This window comes from Phyllobates terribilis, unplaced genomic scaffold (genome assembly GCF_046119375.1).
Source record: "Phyllobates terribilis strain yellow unplaced genomic scaffold, ASM4611937v1 Scaffold_10__3_contigs__length_209671492, whole genome shotgun sequence".
NCBI lineage: Eukaryota > Metazoa > Chordata > Amphibia > Anura > Dendrobatidae > Phyllobates > Phyllobates terribilis.
In genome coordinates this window covers 12,731,726-12,756,023 of record NW_027362770.1, presented here as the reverse complement: position 1 = coordinate 12,756,023, position 24,298 = coordinate 12,731,726, and the positions used below count along the sequence as shown (strand labels likewise).

The window sequence follows — 24,298 nt, the reverse complement described above, 5'->3', positions numbered from 1 at the left end:
CAACACATATAAACATGTCTTTTTTTTCTTTGAAGATTTTTACAAGACTGAGTTTCATAGAACAGTTTTAATGAATAAACCTCACCACAAAAACTACATTTAATAATAATAATAATCTTTTTATTTATATAGAGCCAACATATTCTGCAGTGCTTTACAATTCAGACAATTTACATACATTATCATCACTGTCCCCATTGGAGCTCACAATCTCCATTCCCTATCAGTATGTGTTTGGAGTGTGGGAGGAAACTGGAGAACCCGGATGAAACCCACACAAACACGGGGAGAACATACAAACTCCTTGCAGATGTTGTCCTTGGTGGGATTTGAACCCAGGACCCCAGCGCTGCAAGGCTGCAGTGCTAACCACTGAGCCACCATGCTGCCCATTTAGTATTTTGTATGACCTCCGTAATTTTTCAGGGCAGCACCAAGTCTTCTAGGCATGGAATGAACAAGTTGGCGACAAAACAAAACAAAACAAAAAAATTGTTGTAGTTCTCCTACATGTGGAATAAATGAATTGATTATATACACATGAGGGATCTTTCTACTTTGCTTAGCGACATATTGCAGGCTTATTCCTTTTTCATTCTTCAAGAACGACCTCTTTTATGGCCTGGATGATGGATGGAGAGTGGTGTTCAATTTGTTTCTTCAGAATTTCGCACAGGTGTTTAATTGGGCGGCGCTCATAGCAATCTGACAATGACAACCGCAGGGGTCTCCGGCCGACCCCAGGTTGCCGTGCCAACCCACTGACGACCCATAATCATGTGACGGGGTTGCAGAAACTGACAGCGACATTTAACTAATTAACAGCCGCAGGTGGATCGCGATTCCACCCACGGCTGTTAGGGGTACATGACAGCTGTACAGATTAGCTATCGTGTGCCCGGAAAGGTGCGGGCTCAGCGCCGGAGTCTGAACCAAAGGGAGGAACGTGACATGTCGTAATAATACGGCACAAGTCAGAAAGGGGTTAAAGAAGCACCCCCTTCAAAGTTTTATCATTTCATTATATTGTGATCATCATATTATATAGCACTGTGTACCTACAATTGCTCATTTTGCCTTTCTACCCAGTTAATTCTTCTCTTTTCTCTGCTCTATGTAGAAACATGACATCTCTTGTCCCTGCATTTATCATTCTCCTCTTCAGCTCCTGACCCAGCTGCTCCTTCCTCCCTCTGCCAGGGACTTTTGCAGTGACTTATGACTCAGAAGGAAAATTGACCTGTTTCTGCACAGAGCTTAGAAGGATTCAGCTAGTCAGTTTTTAATCATGTGAGGTCATAGACCTAAAGGAAAAGAGAATAATTATCTGAGTAGAAGGGCAAATGAGCAATTGTAAGTACACAGTGGCATATAATATGATGATTGTAATATATTAATAGGATAATCAATGTAAATACTTTTAGCTCCTAGGACGCCCTGCCCCCTGAGGAGGAGCAGCTTTGGAGCAATGAAGACACCGAACAGAAGAAAGAGTGGAAGCCCCGGACTAAGCCCTGAAATGTGCCGGGACAGAGACAGCTGATTGGACTGAGCTGATCAATCAGCTGACAGGAGAGACGTCTCCAGCATTGCCTCACACCACGGCAGACTCATCCCTTCCGGCACTTGCGCAGAAGAAGCAGAGAAGGATGGACGTGACGACCAGACTTCAGAAGGGAAAATACTAGAAAGAGTGTGACTAGCTCCTCCAGAATCAGGAGTGAGGCTGTTAACAAACTGATATTTTGTATCTAGGCAACAGTGCAAAATGCTGGCAGTGAGTATATAACAAAGTGTCAGTATTCTACTGCCCAGGTCCAAACAGAAAGTATAAAGAAAGCCCTGACAACCTGTTTAAACTGTTTTTCTAAAGTTATGGTTACTTCATCCCACTCCTACTCATTAGCTCATAATGAAAGTTTAATAACTATGCAATATTTTTTCTTCTGTTTTCTTTACCTGGGTGCATCCAACAGCCTGATGCGTCTTATAGTATAAAAATACAATATATACTGTATAAATGCAAAGAAAAACGGCACTTTAAAGAGAAAATGTCAGATCCCTGTCTGTCCGCAACTGATACTATAGTGTTATGTACGCCAATTCCTTTATTCTAACTGGGTTTTTTTTCTGCTTTTGAATCTGAACTTTTATTCTGCAGCATCACATATTCTAATGAGGCAGAACAAGTGCGTAGGGCATCTTGTCCTCCAGACTAGTCCTTCTAATCATGCCACAGTTTATTTATTTTACTCACTTATATAGTGCTATATAGACAGACAGTTGGCATGAATGGCAACCTGCATAGTACTCCTAAGAACCTAAGTAAGCACATAACACACCTTATCAACATCTACAATTCTATAGTAGACTTAGGAAATAGTCCTGGACTTGACAGGTTCTTTTTAAAAACACATGCAAAAAATGACTTACTGGCTAAGATGAAAGCCCATTTCTTGCAGGGCCTGCTCTTGTTCTTCACACAGCTTCTGCAATTGTGTTTTCTCTAGGCGCAGCATATCAAAGTCCTGTCTCAGTGAAAATAATGAGAAAGTTAAAGGCTAGAGAAAAAAGCCACTAATCCACTGAAAATAGTAGAATTTACTATCCCCCCTTCCATTTCTTTATTAATTTAGTGGCTGAATTTGACAAGCAATAGAAACTGACTGGGCTGTACTGTTTGTCAAGTTTGGTGATTCTGGAGCTGTATTCAAATGATGTTATGTTAGAGGCAAGAATGAAAAAAAATTAAATCAGTCACATATCTGAATATACACTGTTTAAAAAAATAAAGGGAACACTTAAACAACAGAATATAACTCCAATTAAATCAAACTTCTGTGAAATCAAACTGTCCACTTAGGAAGTAACACTGATTGACAATCAATTTCACATGCTGTTGTGCAAATGGAATAGACAATAGATGGAAATTATTGGCAATTATCAAGACACCCTCAATAAAGGAGTGGTTCTGTAGGTGGGGACCACAGACCACATCTCAGTACCAATGCTTTCTGGCTGATGTTTTGGTCACTTTTGAATGTTGGTTGTGCTTTCACACTCGTAGTAGCATGAGACGGACTCTACAACCCACAGAAGTTGCTCAGGTAGTGCAGCTCATCCAGGATGGCACATCAATGCGAGCCGTGGCAAGAAGGCATGCTGTGTCTGTCACCAGGAGACAGGCCAGTACACCATGAGACGTGGAGGGAGCTGTAGGAGGGCAACAACCCAGCAGCAGGACCGCTACCTCAGCCTTTGTGCAAGGAGGAACAGGAGGAGCACTGCCAGAGCCCAGCAAAATGACCTCCAGCAGGCCACAAATGTGCATGTGTCTGCACAAACGGTTAGAATCCGACTCCATGAGGGTGGCATGAGGGCCCGACGTCCACAGATGGGGGTTGTGCTCACAGCCCCACACCGTGCAGGACGCTTGGCATTTGCCACAGAACACCAGGATTGGCAAAGTCGCCACTAGCACACTGTGCTCTTCACAGATGAAAGCAGGTTCACACTGAGCACATGTGACAGAGTCTGGAGACGCCGTGGAGAGCGATCTGCTGCCTGCAACATCCTTCAGCATGACCAGTTTGGCAGTGGGTCAGTAATGGTGTTGGGTGGCATTTCTTTGGAGGGCCGCACAGCCCTCCATGTGCTCGCCAGAGGTAGCCTGACTGCCATTACGTACCGAGGTGAGATCCTCAGACCCCTTGTGAGACCATATGCTGGTGCGGTTGGCCCTAGGTTCCTCCTAATGCAGGACAATGCCAGACCTCATGTGGTTGGAGCGTGTCAGCAGTTCCTGCAAGATGAAGGCATTGAAGCTATGGACTGGCCCGCCTGTTCCCCAGACCTGAATCCGATTGAGCACATCTGGGACATCATGTCTCAATCCATCCACCAACGTCACGTTGCATCACAGACTGTCCAGGCGTTGGCGGATGCTTTAGTCCAGGTATGGGTGGAGATCCCACAGGAGACCATCCGCAACCTCATCAGGAGCATGCCCAGGCGTTGTAGGGAGGTCAAACAGGCACGTGGAGGCCACACACAATACTGAGACTCATTTTGACTTGTTTTAAGGACATTACATCAAAGTTGGATCAGCCTGTAGTGTGTTTTTCCACTTTAATTTTGGGGGTGACTCCAAATCCAGGTCTCCATTGGTTAATAAATTTGATCTCCATTGATGATTTTTGTGTGATTTTGTTGTCAGCACATTCAACTTGTACAGAACAAAGTATTCAGTGAGAATATTTAATTCATTCAGATCTAGGATGTGTTATTTGAGTGTTCCCTTTATTTTTTTGAGCAGTGTATAAATCATATATTGGATAACCACCATCCTTCAAACTCACTGAGAAAGAAAAAAAAGTGGTGGTAAAGGAAAAAGAGACAAGAAAGAGAAATGAGGAGATAATAAAGGTGTTTTTGTAAAGTAAAAGAGTGTAAGGTTGTGGACCAAAAAGGGAGGGTAGAAAAAAAAGTAAGACAATTTGAGAAGAATATAAAAAAAGGAAATAATAATGGTAAAGAAACGGAAAAAGAGGGTGAGTGAAAGAAAAAGGGATAAAAAAAAAGAACTGGGAACTAAGGAAAATAAAGTTTAGAATGAGGGCCAGAGACTAAGGCCAAAGCCCCTTATCAGTATTTTGTCAGTATTCAGTCAGTATTTTTTCTCAGGAGTGGGAGCCAAAACCAGGAGTGGGTGATAAATGCAGAATTGGTGACTTGTTTCCATTATACCTTTTCTCTGATTGTTCCTCACTTGGTTTTGGCTGCCAGTCCTGAGAAAAAATACTGACCAAATACGGATAGTGGGGCTGTGGCCTAAAAGTGAGGCAATTTGATATCAGTTGGTGCCTCCTGTTGGGTCATTTTTTTATGCGATCTCTCTTTTTTATAGACTTCTTCTTCTGATTTCTCAATATAATAATATGAAAATAATTAGGAGCAATAAAGAAGGAAAAGCAATGTGGTAAGAATGATGGATTGGATAAAAGAAGATGCAGCTGGAAAAATTTGTACAAACTTCCCTAACCATTATCAGCAAGTCTGCGAGTTCCCCTCCAACAAAAATGTAACATCTGATAAGAGTCACTGTAAATGATCTAACATTGCAGAAATAAGACAGTGTGAAAGTGCCATGGTGGAAGAACATAAAATTACTGCTAAATCTGCTAAGGTACATGAAGCTCCACTAACAGATGTGCCAATAGCAGTTAAACGATGCGGTAATAGAAGTGAGTATGGAAGTTGGCTCTACGAGAAGGAAATACAGCTCAAGACTTTGGGAGGCAGAAAATAGAATACGTGGATAAGAAGTTACGCTTAATAAGGTGAAAAACAAATAGTTGAAACAACGGTTCAATGTAAAAGTTCCATGCAAAAGCTTGCAGAACTGGAGAAATGGTCAGGCTGAACAAATCCAAGATGTATTGAAGTAGCATAAGAGGAAGGGCCACATCTAGTTAAGTTTACATGGGACCGGCTGAGTAAAGTGTTCAGAGTGGAGAATTCTTAATAAGTTTGGTGAACAATCCCACCGAGCTCTGCTCAAACCACAGCAGCCAGGAAGCCCAAGGACAGCTTGATAAAATGTGTTTGTTTAAGAGACAGAGGTATAGTTCCTGATTCATCAAAACAATTACGTTACAATTCGGGTGTAAATTGCTTTGTAAAGTCGCTTTGAAAAGGCACTTGGCATTTTCATGACAGTTTTGCCCAGTTCTGCCACAATGAGAGTAGCTGGGGTGGGGACTGGGAAAAAACAAGCGTGTGCATGTGATTTCTGAAATCTCATTGCTTTTGCTAGAACTGTAAAAAGCAACTTCTTTCCCAGTTGAAAAATACAACAGAGATTTATCAGTTTCCTTGGGAAATGAGAAAAAATAGCAACAGGGCAATTTTTACATTTGGTGATAAAGATAAATGGCTAAAAAAATAGTCTCAAAAGGAAGCACCAACTGTTGTGAAATGGAAAAATTGTGCTTTATTGAAGAATTAAACTTAAAAATATAGGAGAAATTATGGAAAACATCTGACCTGCCTCAAGGAATATTAAAGCTCCCTCTTCTGTTTTTGCATGGAATAGGTTTCTTTTGTGGGTAGGTGATTTTTGTATTTAAACACGTATAAGAAGTTGTTTTGTGTTGTTAAAGGTGTTGTACGGTACATTAATATTGATGGTATATTCTTGGGATAGGTCATCAATACCAGATGCTACATCTGGCACCCTTGTCGATTACCTGTTCCTAGTGCCTTCTGGATGTGGTTAGTTGTAGAGCTGCAGAGTACATGTCTGTCAACAGCATAGTGGCCATGACTGGGTACTTCACATCTGCCCCTATTCGAATGAATAGATGTGGATCAGCTTTAACCCACCAAGGCCATAATGCAGTTGATGGACCTGTGCTGTTAAGCTGCACAACTAAGCACCTGCAGCTCCCAGGAACCGCTGATCAGCAGGGTTGCCAAGTGTCATACCATCACCAATTACCCTAAGGATAGACCATCAATATTAAAGTACTGGACAACCCCTTTAAAGATAAATGTGCTAAGCATTTCTTTTCTCCAACTGCTATGCATGTTAAAATAATGCAAAATGAGCAAGTTCAGTATCAAGAAAACAATGTGCCTTTATAATGTCCATACAATGTTAAACGGCCCACAAACATTACCCATTCTCAAGATAAAGTTACTATCATTAGAATAACAGATTCATACTTATATCTCAACAAACCACCAGTTTTACAACACAAGATTCAGTCATTCGGATGCTTTTAGAGACATTTATTTGGCCAGGTGAATATAAGAAATGTATAGTTCAAATAGTAAAAGCACATTCTGTTTGCTGAGCAGCTTTTTAATTGTTTTCTTTTTCCCCTATTTTAATTTCTTTTGACATCATGTTTATGACCTCCACTTAATGTACAATGGTGCTTGTGAGCCCTACAGAATTTTACACTTTTCAGCATAAATTTGACTTAAAACTACATCAGATTTTCACACAAGTCATAAAAGTAAAGAGAAACAAATTAAAAAAGAAATAAAAATAAATACAAGACTGTCATCAATTAACCTCTTCACACCATGGCCAATTTCCGTTTTTTTGTTTTCGCTTTTTCCTCCCATTCTTCCAAGAGCCATAACTTTTTCTTTTTGTGCCCACATAGTCATATGAAGGCTTGTTTTTAGCAGAACAATTTGTACTTCTGAATGACTCCATTCCTTTTACCATGTGATGCACTGGAAAGTGGAAAAAAAAATTTCAAGTGCGCTAAAAGTGCAATTCCACAATTGTTTTTTGGAATTTTTATTTACCATGTTCTGCTTACTATATGGTAAAACTCACCTGGAAATATGATTCTCCAGGTCAGCATGATTAGTTTTTTTTCTTTTAAATTATGAAAACAAAATCAGAAATTTGTAAAAAAATAAATAAATACATTTTTGCTTGTGTCCCCATTTTCCGAGACATTTTCAATTTTTGGGACATGGGGCAGTGGGAAGGGTCATTTTTTGCAACCTGAACTGACTTTTTTATTGATACCATTTTGGAGTAGATACGATGTTTTGATCGCATCTTATTGCAATGTTGCAGTGGTCAAAAAAAACATAATTCTGCCGTTTTTGATTTTTTTTTTTATTGTTACGCCGTTTACCAATCAGATTAATTTATTTTACATTTTGATAAATCAGACTTTTATAAACACAGTGATACCAAATATGTATATATATTTTTAAACTGTTTTGCTTTTAATGGGGCGAAAGGGGGGTGATTTGAACTTTAGTATTTTTTTTTTTCACTTATTACTGTATTTAATAGTTCCCATAGTGAACTTGAGCCTGCGATCGTCTTATCGCTTCTACTATACATAGCAGTACATACATAGCAGTACATCAAAGAAGATTTCGAAGGATCTCAAAAGAAAAGTTGCTAATACTTATCAGACTGGAAAAAGTTTCAAAACCATCTCTAAATAATTTGGACTCCACCAATCAACAGTCAGAAAAATGGAGGAAATTCCAGACCATTATCATCCTGCCAAGGAACGGTATACTGATGAAGATTACTCCAAGAGCAAGTGAGGTTATTGGATCATTTTTCTCATTAAAAAAAAAAAGACAGTCCAATATTTAGGATTCATTTACTTGATTTGGTTTCCTTTGTCTACTTTTGGGACTTGTGAGAACAACTGATGTAGTTTTAAGTCAAATTTGTGCAAAATACGGAAAATTCTGAAGAGTTCACAATCTTTCAAGCACTACCACACACACGGGAATGTCAACTATTAATGCTATATAATGGCATCCATCACCATTAGGGCCCACTGTAGAAAAACATACGCTGACATGTATATTATTCCTGCTTTGACGATCAAAGTTCTTTATACAGTTGTGCTCAAAAGTTTACATACCCCGGCAGAATTTTTCCTTTCTTGGCCTTGTTTCAGAGAATATGAATGATAATAAAAAAACTTTTTCTCTATTCATGGTTATTGGTTGGCTGAAGCCATTTATTGTCAAACTACTGTGTTTTCTCTTTTTAAATCTTAATGACAACCAAAAACATCCAAATGACCTTGATCAAAAGTTCACATACCCTGGTGATTTTGGGCTGATAACATGCACAGAATTTGACACAAATGGGTTTGAATGGCTACTAAAGGTAACATCCTCACCTGTGACCTGTTTGCTTTTAATCAGTGTGTGCATAAAAGCTTAGTAAGTTTCCGGGATCCAGACAGACTCTTGCATCTTTCATCCAGTCACTGACGTTTCTGGATTGTGAGTCATGGGGAAAGCAAAAGAATTATCAACGGATCTATGCGAAAAGGCAGTTGAACTGTATAACACAGGAAAGGGATACAAAAAAATATCCAAGGAATTGATAATGCCAGTCAGCAGCATTCAAACTGTGATTAACAAATGGAAAATCAGGGGCTCTGTAAAAACCAGACCACGGTCAGGTAGACCAACAAAAATTTCGGCCACAACTGCCAGGAAAATAGTTCGGGATGCAAAGAAAAACCCACAAATAACATCAGCTGAAATTCAGGACTCTATGAAAACTAGCTGTGTGGCTATTTCAAGATGCACAATAAGGAGGCACTTGAAGAGATATGGACTGCATAGTCGAGTCGCCAGAAGAAAGCCATTACTGCGCAAATGCCACAAAGAATCTCGCCTACAATACTCCAAACAGCACAGAGATAAGCCTCAAAACTTCTGGAACAAGGTAATTTGGAGGGATGAGACCAAAATGTAACTTTTTGGACTCAACCATAAACGTTACATTTGGAGAGAGGTCAACAAGTCCTATGATGAAAGGAACACCATTCCTACAGTAAAGCACGGAGGTGGATCACTGATGTTTTGGGGATGTGTGAGCTACAAAGGCACAGGAAACTTGGTAAAAGTTGAAGGAAAGATGAATGCAGCACGTTATCAGCAAATACTGAAGGCAAATTTGCACTCATCAGCCCAGAAGCTGTGCATGGGACGTACTTGGATGTCCCAACATGACAACGATCCAAAACATAAGGCCAAGTCGACCCGTCATTGGCTACAGCAGAACTTAGTGAAGGTTCTGGACAGGGGCGTACATAGAAATCATGGGACCCCATAGCAAAAGTCCAAATTGGGCCCCCCCCCATAAAAAATAATAATAAATTCTGCAGTGTAAGTAGAATCGCAGTATATAGGCGCTTTCACAAAGGGCATAGCTCAACTTTTGAAGACAGAGAAATGAACATGTCTTGTGGCATGTACAAAGTGAATGTGCCCATACTGAAGTCCTTTAGTGTTCTTATCTCTTTTTATCGCCCTATTGATTTAAATACAACAAAACATGCATCCAACACACAGTATTATACCCCCCTACAGTAAATTCCAGTACTGTAACCCCCACACACACAGTATGATGGACTCCATAGCCCCCCAGTAAGGTATGATGCCCTCACAAACACCCACACAGCATGATGGCCCCCCATATACCCACACTGTATGACGGCTCCCTAGCAACCCCCCTCCCTCACACAGTATTATGGTTCCCAAGAAGTATGATGATCACCACAGACCCACATTGTATGATGGCCCTCACAGCTGCCCACACAGTATACTGGCCCACAGATCCTCCACTGTATCATGGTCTCCACAGGACCTCCATACAATATGATGAAAGTACCCATAGTATAAGGGCCTGCACAGGTACCCCACACACAGTAATATTGGCCCCCACAGTAGTCCTCACCACAATATGATTGTCACCACAAGCCCTCCACACAGTATGATGACCCCACAGTAGGCGCCTCCATAGTATAAGGCTCCACAACCCCCTACAAGTCCTGACTGATAAAAAAATATATAAAAATTAATCACCTACCCCTGTTTCCCCAATGAGCTGCTCTATGCACCGTGTGAACAGAGGCGATGCACAGCAGACGTGACATAGTGACATCATGCTTGGTGCGCTGAGACACAGACTCATGGCTGATTGGTACAACAGGGAGCCTTTAAGCATCTGGTCTCCTAAAGAGCTCAAAAGTGGCCATATGATCTGCCGCTATTAGTGGTATGCCACTGGTACTATAGTAAGAGCTATTTTACACAGTGACATTCTTATGTACAGTCATGGCCAAAAGTATTGAGAATAAGACAAATAGTAATTTTTCCAAAGTTTACTGCTTCATTTTTTGTAATGGCAATTTGCATATACTCCTGAATGTCAAAAAGTGATCAGCTTAACAGCAATTACTGTACTTGCAAAGTCAATATTTGCCCAGAAAATGAACTTTAACCCCCAAAACACATTTCAACATCATTGCAGTCCTGCCTTAAAAGGAGCAGCTAACATCGTTTTAGTGATTGGTCCATTAACACAGGTGTGGCTGTTGATGAGGACAGGGCTGGCGATCAATCAGTCATGATTAAGTAAGAATGACATCACTGGACACTTTAAAAGGAGGCTGGTTCTTGGTATCATTGTTTCTCTTCAGTTAACCATGGTTATCTCTAAAGAAACATGTGCAGCCATCATTGCACTGCACAAAAATGGCCTAACAGGGAAGAGTATCGCAGATACAAAGATTGCACCTCAGTCAACAATCTATCACATCATCAAGAACTTCAAGGAGAGAGCTTCCATTGTTGTCAAAAAGGCTCCAGGGCGCCCAAGAAAGACCAGCAAGCGCCAGGACCGTATCATAAAACTGTTTCAGCTGCGGGATCGGACTACCAGCAGTGCCGAGCTTGCTCAGGAATGGCAGCAGGCTGGTGTGAGTGCTTCTGCATGCACTGTGAGGCGGAGACTCTTTGAGCAAGGGCTAGTTTCAAGGAGGGCAGCAAAGAAGCCACTACTCTCCAGAAAAAACATCAGGGACTGACTGATATTCTGCAAAAGGTACAGGGAGTGGACTGCTGAGGACTGGGGCAAAGTCATTTTCTCTGATGAATCCCCTTTTCGATTGTTTGGGACATCTGGAAAACAGCTTATTTGGAGAAGAAGAGGTGAGCGCTACCACCAGTCTTGTCTCATGCCAACTGTAAAGCATCCTGAAACCATTCATGTGTGGGGTTGCTTCTCAGCCAAGGGAATCCGCTCACTCACAGTCTTGCCTAAAAACACAGCCATGAATAAAGAATGGTACCAGAATGTCCTCCAAGAGCAACTTCTCCCAACCGTCCAAGAGCAGTTTGGCGCCCAACAATGCCTTTTCCAGCATGATGGAGCACCTGCCATAAAGCAAAGGTGATAACTAAATGGCTCATGGAACAAAACAGAGATTTTGGGTCCATGGCCTGGAAACTCCCCAGATCTTAATCCCATTGAGAACTTGTGGTCAATCATCAAGAGACGGGTGGACAAACAAAAACCAACAAATTCTGGCAAAATTCAAGCATTGATTATGCAAGAATGGACTGCTATCAGTCAGGATTTGGTCCAAAGGTTGATTGAGAGCATGCCAGGGAGAATTACAGAGGTCTTGAAGAAGAAGGGGCTACACTGCAAATATTGACTTGCTGCATTAACTCATTCTAACTGTCAATATAACCTATTGGTACTCATAATATGATTGCAATTATATTTCTGTATGTGATATAAACATCAGACAAACACTAATAAAAACCAGAGGCCAGCAGATCATGTGAAAATATAATTTTGGTGTCATTCTCAAAACTTTTGGCCATGACTGTACATACATATATAGTGAAGTCCATATTACGTATAGAGCTTCACTTATAAAGACAACCTTTGTCCATTTGCCGAAATATCAACATCGTGGATGAAATCCCCTAATCAGAAACTGGGCTAACTTTAGGCTATGTTCACACGTTGCGTTTTTGCAGCGTTTTTTATGATAATTTTCTGCTGCGTTTTACAGTACCAGCAAAGTCTGAGATTTCAGAAATCTCATGCACACACTTTGTTTTTTTTTTCCTGACTGTTTTGTCAAAGAGCTGCGTTTTTGCAAACAGCAGCATGTCACTTCTTTCAGCGTTTTTCACCCATAGAAAGCAATGGGTGGTGCAAAATTGCAGCAAAAACGCAGGTATCAAGTTTTGCTGTGTTTTTGGTGCAAAAAGCTGAGGAAGTTGAATCATGTTTCTTTTTATGCACTAAACTTTATCAGCATGCACAAGAAACAAATGTACCCTGACAAAAACGCAGAAAAAAACTCAGCAAAACCTGCTTTTTTGAGACTGCTTCTCTACTGCCAAGAGAGCAGGTTTTGCCTGCGGAAATTTTTTTAGCAAAAACACAATGTGTGAATATAGCCTTACGGGTTTGTAACCTGTGAAGATTGTGCAAAGCGCATCTCTCTACACTCCACTGTGTTAGCACTCAGAACGTCAGCTGGCTGTGAAGAACAGACTGGCCTGCCGAGAATCTGATCAAAAATATGGATGTGTGAATGAGGTCTTAGGCTGATGGGAGGGGATCAGTCAGATATGGAGACAGTCACCACCTCCAATAGTATATGATCTCCCATCAGCCTAAGGCCTCAATCACACGTGCAATATTCGCATACGAGTGCTATCCATCGTCTTCAAGGGTCAGATTACACTTGGCCATGCAAGGTCAATGGGTTTGTGAAAAGAAAAACGGACTGCACTCTGATGACATCTCAGTGCAGTCGATTTTCATGGTCTGTAAGAATGAAGAAGGTGGAGAATTGTTTTATTTTTTTATTTCTCCAGATACGAGAACAACGGATGACACTCAGGTCACACTCTGATTAAAGTCTGATCAGAATAATCGGTCCATTTTTCTTGTATGTGAAAAAATTAGAAGTGTGAATGAGTCCCAAGGTTGTTTTTAATTAGTAGTGGATCCTACCTGCCCTTTAAATTTGGTTAGTCCTATGAAAGAATGGTACATCTTGTCGTTCTTGATGGGCTCCCATGAATTAGCCAATTTATGCACCAAGTACCTTCATTTTCCATATCTCTACGCTTACAGAGGCGACTGTATTCTTTATTATGCAGTGATAGCAGCTGCGCCTGTTCACACTTATTTTATTCTGTCTGGAGGCGATATACATACATAAACACAGAGGGGTTGTCCAAGTTTTGGATGAAAGTCTACAATCGCTCTATATGACTACGGTCATCTGAATCCTCACATCATACGCTGTCAGGATTCTTCGATGACAGTGGCAAGAACAGCTGGTCACGTACAAGTATGTGTTTTGCATATCTGTGGTCACGTGTCGATTAAACGTATCAACGCCACATTCAGTTCCCTTGTATTGATCGAGGACGAACACGTCTAGTCAGAATGTGACTGGAAGCATGCAAATTGTTAGAACCCTCCTGTTTGTTTTTTTTCCTTCCTGTGTTTTGTGGTCATGCGACCATTTGCCTTTATATTCCAGCTCCACCCTTTTGGCTGTGCTGGACTTCAGCTTTTGACTGCTTCTCTAGCCAGGTGCTTCTGTGCCTATCTGGCAGCTCGCTTGGTCCTTCTGGGACCTTTAGTACCTTTTTGTCAGTTTGTATTTTTGTGTTCTGCAACTACTTCTCTGTTTAGGAGGTGTCCCATTTTTGTCCCAGTCCTTAGTTCTTTTAGGGACCCCTTCCCTAATGCTATAGGTCTCCGTTCAGACAAGCAGAAGACTAAGGCGGGTCTGTTCGCTAGGAACAGGCAGCCTGCTACATCGTAGGGATTCAGCTTAGTCTTATTGTAGGGACAGCCTTCCCTTATCTTTCCTTAGTACATGTTGCAGATCATAACACAAATCACATACTTGTGTTCGCATGACAGCCTGCATGCGATGTGTGTGCTGTGAGGATTCAGAAGTCTGCATTCATAGAGTGATTGCAGACTTTCATCTCAAGCCTGGACAACCCTTTAAAGGGGTTGTCCACTACTTTGACATTGATGCCGTGTCGTTAGGATAGGGCATCAATGTATGATCGGCCGGGGTCCCACACGTGGCATCCCTGCCGATCAGCTGTTATCGTGCCGGTGGCCGTCGGCCGGAAGTCCTTGCCTGTGGTGCCTGGCCGTCAAGTTGTAGTGGCGGCAGCTTGTAACTGTATATCCGCCTCCTATTCAATTGAATGGGAGGCGGATGTGCAGTTACGATCGGCGGCCACTACAGATGGACGGCCAGGCACCACAGGCAAGGACTTCCGGCCGGCGGCCACAGTCACGGTAACAGCTGATTGATGGGGGTGGGGTGTCCGGAACCCCGGCCGATCATACATTGATGCCCTATCCTATGGATAGGGCATCAATGTCAAAGTAGTGGATAACTTCTTTAAGAGTACATTCCCACTTTCAGGATCTATTGCGGTTTTCATGCTGCAGAATTTTTGTACTTATTATGTAAATTACTGGACATGCATTTTTACACATGCGGATCTTCCTCATGTAAGCAAGTCTATGAGGAAAGTCTACATGCGGACCCACAAGAGAAATCGACATGCTGGGGGTCTGAAGGACACGCCGCATCTCAGTTTCCGCTGGTGATCAGCAGGTGCACAGAGATGTATAGTGGACAGGGACAGAAAAGAACATCCACTATGCTGTAACATCTGGCTGTTGCGGGTTTGACACTGCATAAATATGCAGCGTCAAAACCGCAGTAAATCTTGAACGTGGGAACGTACCCTTAGGCTATGTGCCCACGATCCGGAGCCACTGCGGGTTTGACGCTGCGTGTTTATGCAGCGTCAAAGGAAAGTCTGCAGGTGAAAAAAAAAATGGCACCATTCATTTGCAAAGTGATAGCCGACAGCTATTAAGCAGCATTGGGGGCGCAGGCTGGTATGCATTGTGCGCACATACAGTGTGGCTAGCTGCAGCAATACTAGTGATTAGTGATGGTCTGGGGTCAGATGTACTCACTCTGACAGCCGTGTCCTTTGCTCTGCTGTGCACTCTGCAGCCTGTCCATTCCTCCTTCAGTTAATCCTTTATTAGGAGGAGTGCATGATCTGCAGTGCAGATAAATGTGTGTAAAGAAGTAATTTAAACAATTTATTAATAGGCCTCCATTGTCACAGGTGTCCTAATGTTTAGCTCAATCCTCTCGTCCGAGGTTCAGGATCTCGGTTGTGACTGACAGACACAAGACAGTGGCTTGGTGTGAGGGGCTTCCTGACTTTTTATTTGTTCGCAGCCCTCCTCCCCAGTTACCCTAGATAGTTGGCAGAATTCCAAACACGACCCCTCCCCCCTGCCTTAACACCCGCACATCCAAAACAGGACTCAAGGTAAAAGAAACTCGTTTACATTTCACACTTACAGTACAGAGTGCTGCAGTGAGCCAGTCAGAGACTTATCCTGCAACCAGGTCGGCTCCCTCTGCCTCCACTAGGCAGCTCTAATGATGATCGCTCAGGCAGCCCAGCCTCAGCTCCTCTCTGCTGTGCACGCAGCGTAGCGATCTAGAGGGGCGTGTCTATGGACAGGACATCCGACGCCGGGCCCCCTGAACACTCGGGCCCCATAGCAGTCGCGTGGTCTGCCTCTATGGACGGTACGCCACTGGTTCTGGAGTGGCCATCTCAGTCTCCTGACCTCAATATCAATAAGCCACTCTGGGGAGATCTCAAGCGCACAGTTCATGCTAGACAGCCCAGGAATTTACAGGAACTGGAGGCTTTTTGCCAAAAACTTGTGAACTTTTGATCAGGGTCATTTGGATGTTTTTGGTTGTCATTAAGATTTAAAAAGAGAAAACTCAGTAGTTTGACAATAAATGGCTTCACCCAACCAATAACCATGTGTGGAGAAAACGTTTTTTTGTTATCATTCGTATTCTCTGAAACAAGGCAAAGAAAGGAAAAATTCTGCCGGGGTATGGAAACTTTTGAGCACAAATGTATATGCAGGTTTTTTAATTAATCCCTTCAAATCACACTTTCCTTTCACCATCACTGGGTCTATTTGATAACATTTGTTACCTTTTTAAGTTGTGAGTATTGCAGAAGGTCATTCTGTAAATATTTATTTTTCGTCTTCTCTGTAGAAAGCTCTTCCTGAAGAGTTTTCTGTTGTTCTTTCTCAGATTGTAGATTGTGCTGTAAATCGGAGCTACAAAGGAAACATGAATATAAGATTATGTATTAACATTTATGGTGATATAACTGGTCTAAACTTCCTTTCTATATACCGTATTTTTCGGACTATAAGACGCACGGGACCATAAGACGCACCTAAGTTTTAGAGGAGGAAAATAGCAAAAAAAATGTAAGCAAAAAACGTGGTCACGATTCACTGTTAAGGGGGAGCGGGTCTGCTGCCGACACTGGAATAGGGGTAATGTCCCCCAATTCTGATAATATTCCCCATCCTGGTAGATATGCCCCCCCTTCCTATTATACGTGGCCCCCATCCCCATCCTGATATGCATGGCACCCCTCATCCTTATCCTAGTAAGCATGGCACCCCTCATCCCTATCCTGGTATGCATGGCACCCCTCATCCCTATCCTGCTATACATGGCACCCCTCATCCCTATCCTGCTATGCATGGCACCCCTCATCTTTATCCTGGTATGCATAGCACCCCTCATCAATATCCTGGTATGCATGGCACCCCTCATCAATATCCTGGTATACATGGCACCCTAATCCCTATTCTGGTATGCATGGCACCCTCATCCTTATCCTGGTATGCATGGCACCCCTCATCCTTAGCCTGGTATGCATGGCACCCCTCATCCCTGTCCTGGTATGCATGGCACCCTTCATCCCTGTCCTGGTATGCATGGCACCCGTCATCCTTATCCTGGTATGTATGGCCCCCTGATCCTTACCCTGGTATGTATGGCCCCCTCATCCTTACCCTGGTATGTATGGCCCCCTCATCCTTATCCTGGCATGTATGGCTCCCTCATCCTTACCCTGGTATGTATGGCCCCCTCATCCTTATCCTGGTATGGATGGCCCCCTCATCCTTATCCTGGTATGGATGGCCCCCTCATCCTTACCCTGGTATGTATGGCCCCCTCATCCTTACCCTGATATGTATGGCCCCCTCATCCTTATCCTAGTATGCATGGTCACCCTAATCCCCATCAGACTGTACATAAAAAAATAAACACTCCTACTCACCTCTCTTCTCTCCAGCGCTGGGTCCTGTCTGTCCGCACTGATCTCTCCATGTGAGCTGCGTATATATATATATATATATATATATATATATATATATATATATATATATCCCCCCCAGCAACATTCGGACTATAAGATGCACCCCCCATTTTCCTCCAAAATTTTGGAGGAAAAAAGTGCGTCTTATAGTCCGAAAAATACGGTACACTCACATTTCAACATGTAATTAAATGGGATGCATGTTTTTAGACAGCCCATGCTGAACTTCTTAAACTAGATTGTTGCAGCTTTGTGACGGGGAAACTTTCATGAGTATTTTATAGGCCACCATATAAATTAGAAGTTAGCTGAACAACCATTTGGCCAACATCTTAATTGTATATGTATTGTAAGGGTTGTTACAATGACTCTGGTACCAAATGTATGTGATGTTTTTTGTGTGTTTTTTTTGGTAGAATAAATAGATGTTTGCAGAAAATAATGAAAATTCCTACTAGTAATTCATTTTTATTGATCCCATGACTGCATCTCTGGAGTGAGCCATCCCACTGGAAACTGGAGGATATAAAAGTGGGATGCTTCTCTCTTCTCCTCAATGCTTGGTGAAAAGTTCAGGACAGTTCTAAGTATGTGCATATATATCTACAGAACCTTGAAAAAGTATTCATACCCCGTGAACTTTTCCACATTTATTTCACATTACACCCAAAAAAGTAAATGTATTTTATTGGGTTTTCTTTGTGATATGCCAACACAAAGTAGCAAGTATTTGTGAAGTGTAAAATAAGTGATACATCATTTTCTATATATTTAAAAAATATAAATCTGAAAATTGTGAATTGTATTTCTATTCAGCTCCTGTAGTCTGATACCGCTAAATAAAATCCTGAGTTACCAATTGCCTTCAGAAGTCAGATAATTATTAAATTGAGTTCACATGTGTTTAATTTATTCTTAGTATGACTACAGCTTTTCCGTGAAGACCTCAGCATCATGAAAACCAAGGAACACACTAGACAGGTCAGGAATAAAGTTGTGGAGCGCGGTAAAGCGGGGTTAGGTTAGAAAAAAATAGCCCAATCTGAAAACATCTTAAGGAGCACTATTCAATCCATCATCCAAAAATGGAAGGAATATGGCACAACTGAAAACCTGCCAAGATATGGCAGCCCACCTAAACTGACATCCCAAGCAAGTAGAGCACAAATTAGAGAAGCAGTTAAAAGGTCCATGGTCACTCTGCATGAGCAGCAGAGATCCACAACTCAGATGGGAGAATCTGTCAACAGGTCAACTAACAGTTGTATACTCCACAAATTTGGCCTTTATGGAATAGTGGGAAAAAGAGATATTTTTGAAAGCAAGCCATAAGAAGCAAAGTTTGCAAAAAAAAACATGTAAGGGACACTATCATGTGAAAGAAGATGCTCTGGTCAGATGAGACTAAGGTAGAACTTTTTGGGTTAAATGCAAAATGCTATTTGTGGTGGAAAACAAATACTGTATATCACCCTGAAAACAACATCCCACTATAAAACATGGTGGCGGCAGCGTCATGCTGTGGGGATGCTTTTCTTCAGCAAGAACAGGGAAGCTGGTCTGAGCTGATTGGAAGATGAATGGAGCTAAATACAAGATAATGCTGGAGTAAAATCTGTTAGAGGCGGCAAAAGACTAGAGACGAGGGCATAGGTTCACCTTCCAGCAGGACAGCAACCCTGAACATACTGTCAGAGCTACAATGGAGTGATTTAGATCAAAGCATTTTGTGACGATACACAGTAAAATCTTAATTATGCCAGACATACTTTCTGGCATAAGAGCAGCATTCCTTTATTTTATTGCTGACGCTTTAATCTCTGTCCTTCTTTAGTTGATTAACACAGACTACTATTTGTATAACCCTGAATGTTATCTGTTCTTTGATTCTGAAACAATGATGTGTATTTACAAGAGCCCCTGTGATACCAACTATGTAAATAGTTTATCTCAAACAATGATAGGTGAGCCATGCACCTTTACCTCTGACATGTGATATACACACTAAACTTTGGGGGAGGAGGGTGACAGCAGTTCTGCCATTCAGGGGGCTGAGCCCAGAAAAGCAGAAGGAACATGTGTTTTTTATAAGAGTCAGACTTGAGCCCAGAGAAGCAGAAAGGAGATATGTTTCTGAGACAGAGGGAGTCTTGGAACAGAAATTGAGACAGACTTTGGAAGGAGAATGAGAGACATCCTCCAGGACAGCAGATGGATTGCATGGCATTACCAAAAAGACACAGATTTGAATTCTATATTATTCTAGCCCAAGGGTACCGGCCCTGACTGGCAACATTCAGATCTGCTCCATTAACCATCAGAGAGACATGGATACATTTCGGGGAGTCCAGGAGAGGATGAAGAAGTCAACTGGCCCCATGGATATATTGTTTTGGAGTTGCTAGGAGGGACCCACCGTTCGCCTGGCCCCATGCAAAACTCTCGGAGAGGCCAGATTTGGGCCCTTGGGTCCCCTGGTCTTGTACCTCGATGGACTGCTAGCTTCCTAAACTTGCCGCTACCCCCTCTCTGTGGGGGCCCGCCAGAAACAGGGGGCCACTGTTTGAGGTAGTCAGCCCTGGAAGTCTCCAAAGTCGCATCTGTTCTATCCCAGGTGGGTGGAGAAGGAAGGTGAGTGTGTAATGTTGTACCATCTTGGGTATTTGCTGGGACTGTTCTGTGTGTAAAAAATGTAGACACACCTGTTAATGCAATGGTTTACCTTGTTCTTATTGGAATGTGCACATTGTAGATTCAGAATGAAGGTAGCCAAAGCATAAAGGAGCACACTTGGAAAAAGAGTAAGGGAACATGAGCACAAACTAGAATCTGAAACTAGAAGTCAGTGTCCATCACCTTAAGTGTGTCCATTGCTTAAGTGTGAGAAATATGAATTAATCCTGAATTATATGATGCAAGCAGATTGTACCTTATCTGCCACCACCGCACTCTAATCAGCATCTCTGTTTATCCATTCCTCTTACAGGTACGTGACTCAGCTTTCCCATCCTGATTTCCATGCATATTTCTCTGTACATCTCTGCTCCTATTTACTAATGGTACGTGACTCAGCTTTCCCATCCTGATTTCCATGCAGATTTCTCTGTACATCTCTGCTCCTATTTACTAATAGTACGTGACTCAGCTTTCCCATCCTGATTTCCATGCAGATTTCTCTGTACTTCTCTGCTCCTATTTACTAATGGTACGTGACTCAGCTTTCCCATCCTGATTTCCATGCATATTTCTCTGTACCTCTCTGCTCCTATTTACTAATGGTATGTTCCTCAAGTAACACGAGCTACCCCCCACTTTCATTTATGACCTTATGTACTTAGCCTTTAACTATCCAGCATCTGTTTAAGCCTTAATCAGCTGATCCAGATGAGCACAGACCACTCCTCTCTGATTCACAGCAGAATACATTCTGCTACATATATATTGTGGGCTAGGAGTCTGCTAGACTTTAGTCTGTGTCCATCACCTTAAGTGTGTCCATTGCTTAAGTGTGAGAAATATGAATTAATCCTGAATTGAACCTGAAGGTTGTCTTTGTTTTCACTCTCACCCCCTTAATCCTTCACATTTTCCAACCACCCCTAATCCCTACACCTAGTAATGAACTCTTCATCTCTCCCTCTATCCTCCACCCATCTCACCTCCTCCTCAGAGCTATTCCTCAACATACAATCCTTTGTCTCCAAACACAGACAGCCACTTCATGCCCTCTCCTGCTCCCACCTATTAATGCTTTCTCTGCTCCTCCTCACTGCCGACATCTCTCCAAACCCTGGCCCTCCTCACCACATCCCTACAATCACTTCAACCTCCCACCCACTATCTATCCCAAACTCTCGTAACCCTTCTAACGTTATACCCATCCGCCCATCCCACGCTTCCCCAGTCCCTCTAACAGGAGCTCTATGGAACGCTCGCTCAGTCTGCAACAAACTCTCCTACATTCACGATCTCTTCATCACTAACAAGCTTTCTTTCCTTGGCATCACTGAAACCTGGCTCACCCCCTCTGACACGGCCTCTCCCGCTGCACTTTTGTAAGGTGGATTCCACCTTTCCCATACCCCCCGCCCCACCGGCAAGCATGGTGGCGGAATAGGTTTCCACCTATCAGATAACTGCTCCTTCACCCATATCCCACTGCCACCCTCCATTACTCTCCCCTCTTTTGAAGTGCACTGCGTGCGCATTTACTCCCCCTCCAACTGGCTGTTATTTACCGCCCCCCAGGATAAACCACCACCTTCTTTGACCACTTCACCACTTGGCTACTTCATTTCCTCTCCGTTGACATCCCTAATATCCTCATGGGCGACTTCAACATCCCCATTGATACTTCCCTCTTGTAACGGGTCTGGGAGGTGGAACCTCTGAGCAACTACACAAGGGGGCGGTCCTTGTAAGGAAGCGGGTGGCTCCCAGGGAAGAAGGGCAGGTAGTCAAGGCAAGTGACAGGGACAGTCTCTGGGAAGAAGGGCAGGCAGTCACGGCAAGTGACAGGGACAGTCTCTGGGTAGAAGGGCAGGTACTCACGGCAAGTGACAGGGACAGTCTCTGTGAAAAGGGACAGCAGGCAGGTGGCTGGTGAGCGCTCCCAGGTGAGCGGGCGAGAGTCTCTGGACAGGCAGGTGGTCACGGCAAGTGACGGCAGAACCTCCAGGTAAACTAGCAGACAGGTAGCAGGTGGACGCTCCCAGGTGAGCGGGCAAGAGTCTCTGGACAGGTAGGTGGTCACGGCAAGTGACGGCAGAGCCTCCAGGTAGGCTAGCAGGCAGGTAGCAGGTGAGTGCTCCCCGGTGAGCGGGCAAGAGTCTCTGGACAGGCAGATGGTCACGGCAAGTGACGGCAGAGACTCCAGGTAGGCTAGCAGGCAGGTAGCAGGTGAGCGCTCCCAGGTGAGCGAGCAGGCTGGTCCATAGACAGACTGACAGGTGTCGGAAGGCAGATCGTCGGACCGCAGGCTTGCAAGCAGGTAAGGGGATATCAGGCAGGTATCAAGCAGGAATCTGGCAGGTGACTGACAGGTAACAGGCAGGAATCTGGCAGGTGACTGGCAGGAATCTGGCAGGTGACTGGCAGGTAACAAGCAGGATTCTGGCAGGTGACTGGCAGGTAACTGGTAGTGGGACCTGAGGGCTGAAGCAGAGTGAAGGCTTTGCAACAACATTGCTTGGGCACCTCCATTTTGGAGGAGGTGCCTTATATATGGTGAGGTCCTCCGGCCATTGGCCGGGGACTCCTTAGGACGGCGCGCGCGGCCCCTTTAAGAGAGGGGGAGCGCGCGCACGCCCTAAGAACAGTGGCCGGGAGGCAGCGCGCGCTGCCAGCAGAGCGGGAGGAGGACGCCGGGCATGGAGCGGAGAGGTGAGGGGAACAGCGTCCCTGCCTAGCAGGAGGCAGGGACGCCGACGCTACACCTCTCAGCTGCCTCTAAGCTTCTATCCCTCACTTCCTTCTTCGGCCTTACTCAGTGGTCTTCTGCAGCCACCCACAAAGACGGCCACTCACTGGACCTCATCTTCACCCGCCTCTTTTCCATATCTAACCTCTCTAACTCACCTCTCCCTCTCTCTGATCACAACCTACTTACATTCTCTACCCTCTCCTCTCCATCGCAAAAATCCCCACTCCACAAACTTGAATACCCTCGTAGAAATCTTAAACACCTTGACCTACACTCACTCTCAGAATCCCTCCTCCCTCTCACAGACATTAGGTCCTTATGCAAATGTTGCTGCCACTTTATACAACACCACAACAGCTGCAGCTCTCAATTCGGTCACCCCCCTCACACATACCAAAGCTTGCACAATCAACAGACAACCCTGGCACACCAGCCTAAATAAAGAACTGTGACAGGCCGCCCGGACTGCTAAACATAGATGGAAATGGTCCTACTCCAATGAGCACTTCATCGCATTCAAACAGTCCCTTACTACCTTCAATTCCACACTCACTACAGCAAAACAAACACACTTCGCATCTCTCATATCCTCCCTGTTCCACAACCCCAAACAACTATTCAACACCTTCAATTCTCTCCTCTCTAATTCTCTCCTCCATCCCCCAGTGCTTCCTCCCTCTCCTCTTATTTCAGCTGAAGACTTTGCCTCATTCTTCAAGCAGAAGATTGATACCATCAGACAAAGCTTTTGCCTAAAGTCCCCCCAGCCCCTCCCCACACCTACTCAACCCTCCTCCTCCAAAACCACCTTCTCCACCATTATGGAAGATCAACTTTCCTCTTTACTCTCCAAATCACACCTCACCACCTGTGAACTTGACTCAATCCCGCCCCACCTCATCCCAAACCTTACCACTATCTTCATCCCAACCCTAGCCCACCTCTTCAACCTGTCATTAACAACTGGCATCTTCCCCTCATGCTTCAAACATGCCTCAATCACACCCATCCTTAAAAAGCCCTCCCTTGACCCATCCTCTCTGACTAGCTATCGCCCCATATCAATTCTCCCCTATGCCTCAAAACTACTGGAACAACACATTCATTCTGAACTGTCCTCCCACCTCTCTTCCTGCTCCCTCTTCGACCGCCTACAATCTGGTTTCCGACCGCACCATTCTACTGAAACTGCACTGACTAAAGTCACCAACGACCTACTAACCGCCAAATCCAAGCGACACTACTCTGTCCTCCTCCTCCTAGACC

At 43.6% G+C, this 24,298-nt stretch overlaps 1 protein-coding gene across 4 annotated transcripts in view; it reads right to left on the bottom strand.

Moving 5' to 3' along the window:
- LOC141164357 (RUN and FYVE domain-containing protein 1-like) overlaps nt 1-24,298 on the bottom strand; it is a 496,863-nt gene that overhangs the window by 75,606 nt on the left and 396,959 nt on the right. For all 4 annotated transcript variants that reach the window (XM_073649492.1, XM_073649493.1, XM_073649491.1 and 1 more), the window contains 2 exons: nt 16,420-16,549; nt 2,434-2,528 (listed from right to left, as the gene is read on the bottom strand). In XM_073649492.1, the coding sequence (XP_073505593.1) occupies nt 2,434-2,528; nt 16,420-16,549 (225 nt within the window). The remainder of the gene's footprint in view (nt 1-2,433; nt 2,529-16,419; nt 16,550-24,298) is intronic.